The sequence below is a fragment of the Sycon ciliatum genome, chromosome 6 (assembly GCF_964019385.1).
Source record: "Sycon ciliatum chromosome 6, ocSycCili1.1, whole genome shotgun sequence".
Taxonomy (NCBI): Eukaryota; Metazoa; Porifera; class Calcarea; order Leucosolenida; family Sycettidae; genus Sycon; species Sycon ciliatum.
Window position 1 is genome coordinate 24067414 of NC_088648.1, and position 10423 is coordinate 24077836.

At 50.4% G+C, this 10423-nt stretch overlaps 2 protein-coding genes across 2 annotated transcripts; both read right to left on the reverse strand.

The window, feature by feature from the left end:
- Window positions 1-739: 739 nt before the first annotated feature.
- On the reverse strand, window positions 740-1534 carry LOC135820146 (uncharacterized). Its single transcript, XM_065333457.1, has one exon. It carries the CDS (start codon window positions 1532-1534, stop codon window positions 740-742), a length of 795 nt encoding a protein of 264 aa, XP_065189529.1.
- A 128-nt stretch (window positions 1535-1662) lies between these two features.
- Window positions 1663-2619, reverse strand: LOC135820147 (uncharacterized). Its single transcript, XM_065333458.1, has one exon. The coding sequence runs from the start codon at window positions 2617-2619 to the stop codon at window positions 1663-1665; it is 957 nt and encodes a 318-aa protein (XP_065189530.1).
- Window positions 2620-10423: the final 7804 nt, after the last annotated feature.

Consider the following 10423-nt stretch of genomic DNA (forward strand, 5'->3'; position numbering starts at 1 on the left):
AGCAACAGTATGTTGGGTTACGCCGGGAGTGCCGATACGAGCAACTGGTTAAACTATCGAGCATGCGTATGATGGCCCCGCTTGGAGCCGCTAGGTGGCTCGCAGCTGAGCTGCCAACTGACTCCGCATGGAGCCGCCAAATGACTCCGCATGGAGCCGCCAAATGCTAAATATATAGGTATGCGGAAAACCAGTTGAGAGCATATATTCACGTATGAGCCAGAAACGTGAGTTGAGATAGAGGGTGGGAGGGTGGGAACAAAAACGTTCTGCGAGTTACAAGCTCAAAAGTCAACAACAGCAATGATCCTGCAAGAGACCTTGCACGGGATCGTTTTGGGCGCACGCCCGAGAGGTTTGCGCATGCGCGTAAATCGGGCCAGCTCGCTGGGCTGGCTGCTAACTTGCGTTAGCATGCTAACGCTCATTTAGCATCCCCCCACCTCACAACAGAGCAACAGTATGTTGGGTGACGCCGGGAGTGCCGATACGAGCAACTGGATAAACTATCGAGCATGCGTATGATGGCCCCGCTTGGAGCCGCTAGGTGGCTCGCAGCTGAGCCGCCAACTGACTCCGCATGGAGTCGCCAAATGACTCCGCATGGAGCCGCCAAATGCTAAATATATAGGTATGCGGAAAACCAGTTGAGAGCATATATTCCATAAATCGGCACTCCCGGAACGGGCCAGAGAAGTTAGAACAGTTACCCGTGCAGGCTGTAAGCAGCTCAAGCTAGTCAGAATTTGATATCAGGGGCTGAGGCCATTGCCGCAGCCACCCGTGCCTTGGCTGCAGTCGGCGTACGAATGTACCTCAGGCAGGCATCGCTCTTCCATCTGCCCGCCTCTCTGATTACGGAGTCTGGCAGCCCGGCCAGCGCTGCTGTGGTGGCGGCACCTATCCGGAATGAGTGGCCAGCATACAATGCCGAGTCAAAGCCGCAACTGGTGAGCAGCATCCTCACAGTTGCCGTAAATGCCGGTCGTGATAGAGGCTGACCATTACTCAGCACAAACAGGGGCCGGTCCGGGCTGGCCGAGCTGCGAGTTCCCAGCAGGTATTGGAGAAGCGCGGAAACTGCACAATACGGGGGCGATGCTGGGCCTATTGTTATGGTTACCCCTCGGCCAGACGGGTCGGTCTTGGAAGTGCGGAGGAATATGAGTGCTGCCCCCTGCTCGAACTTGACGTCGCGACGACGTACTATGCTGGTAAATTCCGCGCATCTCAGGAACCCATAGAAAGCACTCAGCATGGCTGCAACATAAAGACGTTTATCACTGTCATTCAGGGTAGTGCAGCGATGACAGGCATCAACCAGTTGGTGTACCATATGCACTGTGATTGGCAACCGGGGACGAGTGGCTGAGTTCCCGTGGCAACGGTCTATGCCTTTCAAAACTCGGCCCAGTAGCCAGGTGTCGCCCAGAGGGTCCGCATGGCCCGCTTCTAGGTGTAGGTTGCGTACAGGAGACAGATCCACACGAATAGTACTGGGCTGGACTGACCTGGCTAGGTAGGCTGCAAACATGCTCAGTATAACATCAGTGGCAGGAAATAGTGAGAATTGATTGAGAGAGCAAAATTGTATGTAGCGGCTTTCGCCTGCGTGATAGGTGCGCCGAGTGTTTGGGGCGATAGCCTGTGATGCATAGTAAGCTACATCAGCTGGTGCGGCAGACGGGCCGCGTCTGCCTCCATGCGAGCTGACGGTGCTGCTTTGCGGAAGTCCTGCATGCAGAAACGAGAGAGACGATCGGCGATAGTGTTATTGGCTCCTGGAATATGCTTAGCAGAAACAGTGAAATTGTGCCCAGCGCATACAAAGAACAGCTCCCGCAGCAGAACCATCAGTGCTGGAGATCGGGAGGTGCCGGAAAGGATACACTCCACTACCACCATGTTGTCGCAGTGAATTAATATTCGCAGCTGAGGCCACTCGCTTCCCCAGGTACTGCAGGCTGCCACAACTGCAAACAGCTCTTTCCAGTCGATGCTATGCTCTGCTTGGCTGTCTGTCCACCTGCCCTGTATCCATCGGCCGGAATTGTACGCGCCCCAGCCAATGGCACCACTTGCATCGGTGTATAGTTGCAAGTCCGGGGACGGCGTCCAGTTGGGATGTAAGAAGAACGACCGGCCGTTCCACTGGTCCAAGAGCTTGAGCCACCAACGCAAATCTTCGAGGCACTCTTCAGAGAGCTTAATCCGGTAATAGGGCTGCTGGTACCGGCTGGCAATTGACCACAGTCTGCGCATGAATGTGCGTCCTGGGACTACCACTCTCGCGGCAAACGAGAGCTTTCCCAGAAGAGACTCGAGTTGACGTTGCGAAATTGACACTGAGTGCAGAGTGGCCCGTAGGAGGTCCCGAAGCTCGGAAAGTTTGTCCATAGGCAGGCGGGCTTCGAGGCGGCGGGTGTCAAGAATAATGCCGAGAAAAGTCAGGACTTGAGCTGGACCCTCCACTTTTGCTGGGGCCAGGGGTACGCTGAGGTATGTGAAAGCACGCAGCAGAATAGCGAGTTGCTGGTGGGCTACTACAGATCCAGAGCATGCATTGAGAAAGTCGTCGAGATAGTGCAACAGGTGTGGGATAGCGAACTGCTCTTGCATTATCCATTCTATGGCGGATGCGACAGAGTCAAATATGGCAGGGCTTGAGCGTAGTCCGAAGGGGAGAACGCGCTCGTAGAAGTATTGACCCTGCCAGCGGATGCCCAACAGGGGCCAATCCTCCGGGCGGACAGGAATTTGGCGGAATGCACTTTTGACATCGAGCTTAGCAAGATATACTGGGGCAGGCAATTGCATGATAAGATTAACAGCATCGTCAATAGTGACATAATGGAGAGAAAAGGGGTCTGCTGGGATACAATCATTGACACTCTGACCCTCCGGGCTGGACAAATGGTGTATCATTCGTAATTTCCCGTTCTTCTTGGGAACCGCGCCTATCCCAGAGCAGCGCATAAATGGAAAAGGGGGTGAAGGAAAGGGGCCAGCTGTTTCATGCCTGCTGCAGGAAGCGTGAAGTTGTGCAGAAATAAAGTCAGGGTTTGCATGTGCAGAGGGTAAATTCTGTGAATCACAGTTAGTGGAGCGGTTGCCAGTGAAACCTACATCAAAGCCACATCTGAGCCCATGTACAACATACTTCACGAAAGTAGGATTAGGGTGTGAGGCTAGCAAACTTGAAAAACGGGAAACTGAGAGTGGTGTATGACTAATGGTGTTGCTAGTGCCTATGCAGGTGCATCTGATAGCCAGGGGTACGCTGAGGTATGTGAAAGCACGCAGCAGAATAGCGAGTTGCTGGTGGGCTACTACAGATCCAGAGCATGCATTGAGAAAGTCGTCGAGATAGTGCAACAGGTGTGGGATAGCGAACTGCTCTTGCATTATCCATTCTATGGCGGATGCGACAGAGTCAAATATGGCAGGGCTTGAGCGTAGTCCGAAGGGGAGAACGCGCTCGTAGAAGTATTGACCCTGCCAGCGGATGCCCAACAGGGGCCAATCCTCCGGGCGGACAGGAATTTGGCGGAATGCACTTTTGACATCGAGCTTAGCAAGATATACTGGGGCAGGCAATTGCATGATAAGATTAACAGCATCGTCAATAGTGACATAATGGAGAGAAAAGGGGTCTGCTGGGATACAATCATTGACACTCTGACCCTCCGGGCTGGACAAATGGTGTATCATTCGTAATTTCCCGTTCTTCTTGGGAACCGCGCCTATCCCAGAGCAGCGCATAAATGGAAAAGGGGGTGAAGGAAAGGGGCCAGCTGTTTCATGCCTGCTGCAGGAAGCGTGAAGTTGTGCAGAAATAAAGTCAGGGTTTGCATGTGCAGAGGGTAAATTCTGTGAATCACAGTTAGTGGAGCGGTTGCCAGTGAAACCTACATCAAAGCCACATCTGAGCCCATGTACAACATACTTCACGAAAGTAGGATTAGGGTGTGAGGCTAGCAAACTTGAAAAACGGGAAACTGAGAGTGGTGTATGACTAATGGTGTTGCTAGTGCCTATGCAGGTGCATCTGATAGAGTCAGTAGTGGTGCTTACGCAGGGTGTACATGGTGTATGAGTGATGCTAGTGCTTGTACGACTACCATAACTGGGGACCGAGTCGACACGTGTGCTTACACAGTTACTCTCTGGGTCGCGTGCATAGAGCCCTGGGGTGCTCCTTTCGGCACCGGAGGCAGATGTGAGCGAAGCGGCACTGCTTGAACTGGCACTTTCCAGCGTTGTAGTTGCGGCATATGGGCTGACTAGTTGCTGCATTCTTGGACGCGAATCCATTGGTGGACTGGCGGTTGGCCCGAAAAGGGCACGGAAATGCTGGGGGGTGCACGAGGCTGCATTGCTGGCAGGCGGGTCGTGCCTTTCCGGTGAAGCAGAGCTGCCACAGGTTGATGTCGATGGCATCTAGTTTCTTGCCGTATTGCGAAGCAGTGGCCGAGCGGAGCTGACGGTCGTACGAAAGCCATGCTTCGGGTAGAAACTGACGATTGGCTGCGGCAATCGTGGCCTGGTACGATAGGCACTCATGGAGACGGTGAGGAGCAGCAGAGCACAAACCATTCATGTATAGGGTCCAGGCCTCGACCCATGTGCTAAAATCATGCACTCTACGACGGACAGTTCTGGGCTCAGATTCAACCAGTTCTAGTGCGCCGGATGAGCTGCCGGATGCACGGAGTTGGAATGCCATCGGCATCTGAGCCGCACTAGAACTGGCTGTGATTGTGTCTGGGAGCAAACAATCAAATTCCACGAACTCACCTCTCTGTATGCGGTCGAGGAGAGCCCGTGGTAGCGTCAGGTTCACCTGGTGGGGCTGCTCGTGCTGTATGCTGTTCGTTGCTGTGTTCACAGCAGGGTTGCTGGCGGCAGGCGGCGGTGCTGAGCCAGGCAAGACGAGGAGAGGCTGGACAGCATTGGCGACAGCAGTAGACACAGCCCGTTGAACCTCCTCGGTGATCATGGCCTGCATCGTGGGGGTATCCGCGCTGTCCAGAGCTAGGCTGGGGCTGGTGGCTGCGCGGACAGGGGTGGACGTGCGAGCAGCAGTGCGAGATCTTTTCTTAACGCCAGACGAAGTTGCAGCGGCCGGAGGCTCGACAGTTGCAGGGGCATTGGCCCCGCTGCGGCGTTTCCCGCGAGTATCCATGGCTCTAAATGCCAGCACGCGGAAAGGAAATCGGTAATCGCAACAAAACGTTGAAAGGGAAACGACAACAAAAACGTTCTGCGAGTTGAACAAAAACGTTCTGCGACTTACAAGCTCAAAAGTCAACAACAGCAATGATCCTGCAAGAGACCTTGCACGGGATCGTTTTGGGCGCACGCCCGAGAGGTTTGCGCATGCGCGTAAATCGGGCCAGCTTGCTGGGCTGGCTACTAACTTGCGTTAGCATGCTAACTTGCGTTAGCATGCTAACGCTCATTATTTTTTCTGATGGGATGGCCTCAAAAACGTTCAAGGAATTTACCGGTACATGTAAATGACAAGTAGTTTTTTGCTCGTGGTTTTTGTAACGAGTGCGCAACTTGCCGTATCCATTTCGTTAATAGAGAGGTTCCGGAGGACGATTTTTCGTGCCAAAATCCGAAGACTCGCTACCGATTTTTCAAACGTCGTTTTCGAGCGTCGTTTACGAGCAGTGAAATGTTCAGGAGTACGGAACTTATGTGTTTGCCGTCATTACTTAGGTTACGATCCCAAACACGTCACACTCCGGCGCTATGCCTTTTTTTTTAATTTGTACCGAATTCAAAACTTCTCGTGGAAAATCGATGTTTCTCGAGCCAAATCTGTACGGGAAAAATCTTTCTGCACCCGATGACGCAAAATCTCCTCTCGAGACATGGTTCGTATGAAAGCCAGTCCACACGGATTTTCCGTGCTGAAAATTCGTATGGAGCACGCCTCGAAAACATCCGTAGCGCCCATACGGATTTTGGCACAGAAAATCATACCCGGAAACTCTCTAATATCATTCTTATCTTCACCGAAAACCAAAAAAAACATAGTGAGGTGTATGATTTGGTGAGTGCAAAACAAAATTTTAATGTTGACTTCCTGTCAGAATACTACAACCACATACATAAGGTTAACAGGCATAGTGGTGGCCTGCGAAGGCTAGTCCGTGTGTTTCTGAACATTCAAGTGAAGCCGACGCAGATCCCGCGAATATTATTATTTACAAACATGTACATACGCGTGATGGAGACGAAAGACTAGCACTTTCTACGTGAGAGGAAGAATTTCCCCAATCAGGATCAGGACAAACCAAGCATGCAGAGATTGTACCAAACCCATGCATTACTGGTTGACATTTTTATAAAATAAAACCCTCTCAAAACGTCCTTACCTCATTTCTATTTGATTTCCAACCCGTCATCTTGATCGCGTATCACTCTGCATACAGAAGCTAATTTCTAATCTCTACAGTGAAAAATCCCTGATTCGGCTTGTCCTACACCTACAGGGCATTCGCGCGCTTGGATGTTTTCAACTACAGCACCGTCTGTTCTTCCATCCAGTTGGAGCTCCGAATTCCTTTTCGTGGCTTCGTTTTCCACAACTAATACGGTAATACCAAGAGTACTCTTGATAATACTCGCCTTGCAGTTTTGGCAGAGAAATCACCCGTATTTAGATCTACGCAGGGCTGATTTATGGTGCGTAACTTGATCTTGAGCTATTGCACCGTAGGCGCTAGTCCCGCGGGCTACGGTTCATGACCTCGGGCTATCACACTCGGGATTTTTTGGGCTGCAATCTGTGTGATGTGCCTTCCTGGCCTGGGGCCAATCCGTGCGCCAAATAGGCCTTATGCACGTTGTACAGATGCACGAAATCCCGTAGAATCCCGTAGACCCGGTTGGGTGTTGAATGTGCAGGACCCTATTGTGTTTATTGCTATTTCCACAGCGAAATGGGCCCTGAAGGCATTTCATACGAACACTTTTTCGACAGTGATCTAGCGAGTCGTTAGTTCAATCCCAAAGTGAAGAAGCTGGAAAAGTGATTGTTCGCCGCGAATTATGAGGCTAAATGGGTCAAACACGCATGTATAGCACACATTGAACACCCAACCGGGTATGTACACACCTACGGCTCTAGTACAGAACTTCGTACATCTGTACAATGTGCATAAGGCCTAATAGGCTAAAGTCGAAGTTGCACTTTTATTTGCAACCGCGGGAAATTTGAGAGGTCTGGAGAAGAAAATTCTCAATGGGACTCAAAATTGACAAACAAGACGATGGCCAGCGCTCGAGCATAGTACCTTTTCGCCATTCCTTCGTGCATGATACCCATTCTAATTGATAAACACTACCCTCATGTTTCGTTTCATGCACAACGGACGAAGCGAAGTGTCTTTTTTTGTCCACGAAAGAAAGGTAAGGAAATTGTAGTCTTCACGACACCCTTCGGATTATTTAGTGGGGTATTGTGGGCCAAGGTTTTTTTTTCTTTACAAATGTCCCCAGGTACTGAGACGGCGCTGATATCCTAGGAGTTCTGTTGGGGCAAAATGCCAGGTTACTGACTTATGGCGATGTTTGTCCACCCTAAAATATGGGAGATTTCTTGGATAACATACACACATAATACAGTGAATGGTATTGCAGTGGGCATCCAAAACGGTTGAACCAAACAAATATGGTATGATACCTAGGCACACAAAAATCACTCAGGAATTGGACGCAAGTCCCGGGGCCTTGGTGCGTCATTACACCCGGACCTTGAATGTTTGCCGGCGCACGGCTTTTGCTTCACCACGTCATACACGTTTACGCACTCACTCAATTCGAAAAACTGGAATGAGACCAAACCGAATGTGACAACTAAGAGCGAGTTGTGCATTTGTTGGAACAACGTTCGGGCATTGCGAGAAGGATATCAACAGGGTCCAACAATGGCAGCAACAGCACCAGGTGATGATGGAGTACCAAGGAGCTTGTATCATGCACATTACAGTGAGCAACAAGAGAAACCGTACTGTGGTACGTGAGATCAGAGCCTGGGCAGGATGATCGACACTGTACACTGTGCTACAGCGCCTCAATTGTGCCAGAGAAAACAAACAGACCAGCAAGCACAGATCATGAACTGGTACACAACATTGACAAAGCACAAACCGCACAGCAAAGTTACAGGGCATTATCATTATTATTATTATTCTCGTATCCGTCCCGAATGGGACTCACGACGGCAGAATTAACCGTCAGCATGTGTGTGTGAGAGTGGGAGAACGAAATGAAAAAGAAAAGAAGAGTCTTGTAATAAAGGTCAAATTTAAGAAGAGCAGTACTAGACTAAATGGCTGAGCAGATGTTACTCCATGGATAGCTGAGCGTTTTGTTGCCAATGAATTGCTTGAGAAGGGAGCAGTATTCCTTGTAACATTGCATGGAGTATACGAGAACGCAGAGTCAGAACCAGGCGTAACAAGGCAAGACGGCTACTGTACAGGGGACAGGCTTGACGATCACTTGTATACTCGCAATTTTGGTACAACCAGGAAATTAGGCATCACGTCATACCGAAGTGGCTTCGACACGCTACATTCAATGTACTGTAAAAGCAGAAATTTTCGGTGGTGTTTTATTTTCGGTAACTTCGGTGCCGACAATTTTTACCGAAAATAAAACGCACCGAAATTGTTGGTACACCCGATACTGTATACATGTAGTACTAGTACACTTACCTGGAAAATGGGTTTTACCGAAAATTTCCCGCTACCGAACCGCCGATTTTGGCGAATACCGAAAATATTACACCACCGAAAATTTCTGCTTTTACAGTAGTACATTGCATTCATAGCTGTACGGTGAACCTGCTACACGAGCTTCTGTGAAACAGACGGCATGCCAATGACCTGCAAGCACCAACAAACACAGCCGGTAAACCAAACGCTACATAACTGCCCAACATAAACTTGTACATGCTGATGAGAAGCAAGAATGTGCTTGATGTTGGAAGTTATGCTCGCATATTCAAAAACATGCATGGAAAAACATCAATGACATTGTTCATGAATACAACAGATACATCATACAGGGAGAGTAAGTAATCCTTCCTCCGTTTTGTATACGCGCACGCGCGCGTGCGTGGTAGATAAATCCGTTTGGCATGACTTTCGATCGAGGTTGCGTTCACCGTAGAGATAGGTGAACTCGAAGCCAACACCTCTCACTTTCGCTCTACTGCCCCTTTGGGGCCGATGCGATCCTTGTGCCAAGTTGTGGTAGTGGCTCAACAGAACAGGACAGGTGTTTTTTTTTTGTTTTTGTTTTTTTTACAAAGACCACTTAATGCCAAACATGAGATGCAGCTAGGGGAAGCACGCACAACCTGAATCGTGGCAGTGGTGGTGAGGTTTAGGGAGCTCCGCCGACCTAGGGTCTCGACTTCATAGCCACCTAGACGCACCAAGAGTGGGTGGGGAGGGAGAGAGAGAGAGAGAGAGAGAGAGAGAGAGAGAGAGAGAGAGAGAGAGAGAGAGAGAGAGAGAGAGAGAGAGAGAGAGAGAGAGAGAGAGAGAGAGAGAGAGAGAGAGAGAGAGAGAGAGAGAGAGAGAGAGAGAGAGAGAGAGAGAGAGAGAGAGAGAGAGAGAGAGAGAGAGAGAGAGAGAGAGAGAGAGAGAGAGAGAGCGAGAGAGAGAGAGAGAGAGAGAGAGAGAGAGAGAGAGAGAGAGAGAGAGAGAGAGAGAGAGAGAGAGAGAGAGAGAGAGAGAGAGAGAGCGAGAGAGAGAGAGCGAGAGAGAGAGAGAGAGAGAGAGAGAGAGAGAGAGAGAGAGAGAGAGAGAGAGAGAGAGAGAGAGAGAGAGAGAGAGAGGGAGGGAGGGAGGGAGGGAGAGAGAGAGAGGTTGCGAAATTGTTAAAGTAAAATAAAAGGAACATTGAAAATATGAGATGATTGGTGAGGTGACTGCAGCCTCAGCTATTTGGCCAGCAAAGTCATAATTGTTACAGTAGGCCAGCTATTACATGAACAAGGGAGCTACTGTGCCGCAACATAGAGCGAGGGAGAGTATATAAGCTAGCGAAAAAACTTCAATAAAGACACTGTCTCAGACGCGGTGTGTGCACTACGGCTGAGGTGGGTGTGAGAGGTCTGCTAGAGGCTCTCAGTCGCCCAGCTCCAGTGGTGCAGCTGGAGGTGACGGTGGACACGGCACTTAAAGGCTTTCAGGCCCTCCAGGTGTGGGGGTCTCAGCAGTATGCTTTGGGGTAGAGCATTCCATGTCTGCACAGCGCTGGCAGGAAATGCGCGAAGACAGCTGTTTCGGGTGCGTGCTGGCAGGTTAGTAGATAGCTGGTGTGGGTGCGTAGGCTGAGCAGACACGCGGGTGGGCTGTATGTCCTGAGGTCGACGTTGGGCACCAGGGGGGAG

Excerpts from the sequence above, each read along its gene's own strand:
- LOC135820146 (XM_065333457.1), bottom strand. The coding sequence starts at position 1,534 with ATGTTTGCAGCCTACCTAGCCAGGTCAGTCCAGCCCAGTACTATTCGT.
- LOC135820147 (XM_065333458.1), bottom strand. The coding sequence starts at position 2,619 with ATGCAAGAGCAGTTCGCTATCCCACACCTGTTGCACTATCTCGACGAC.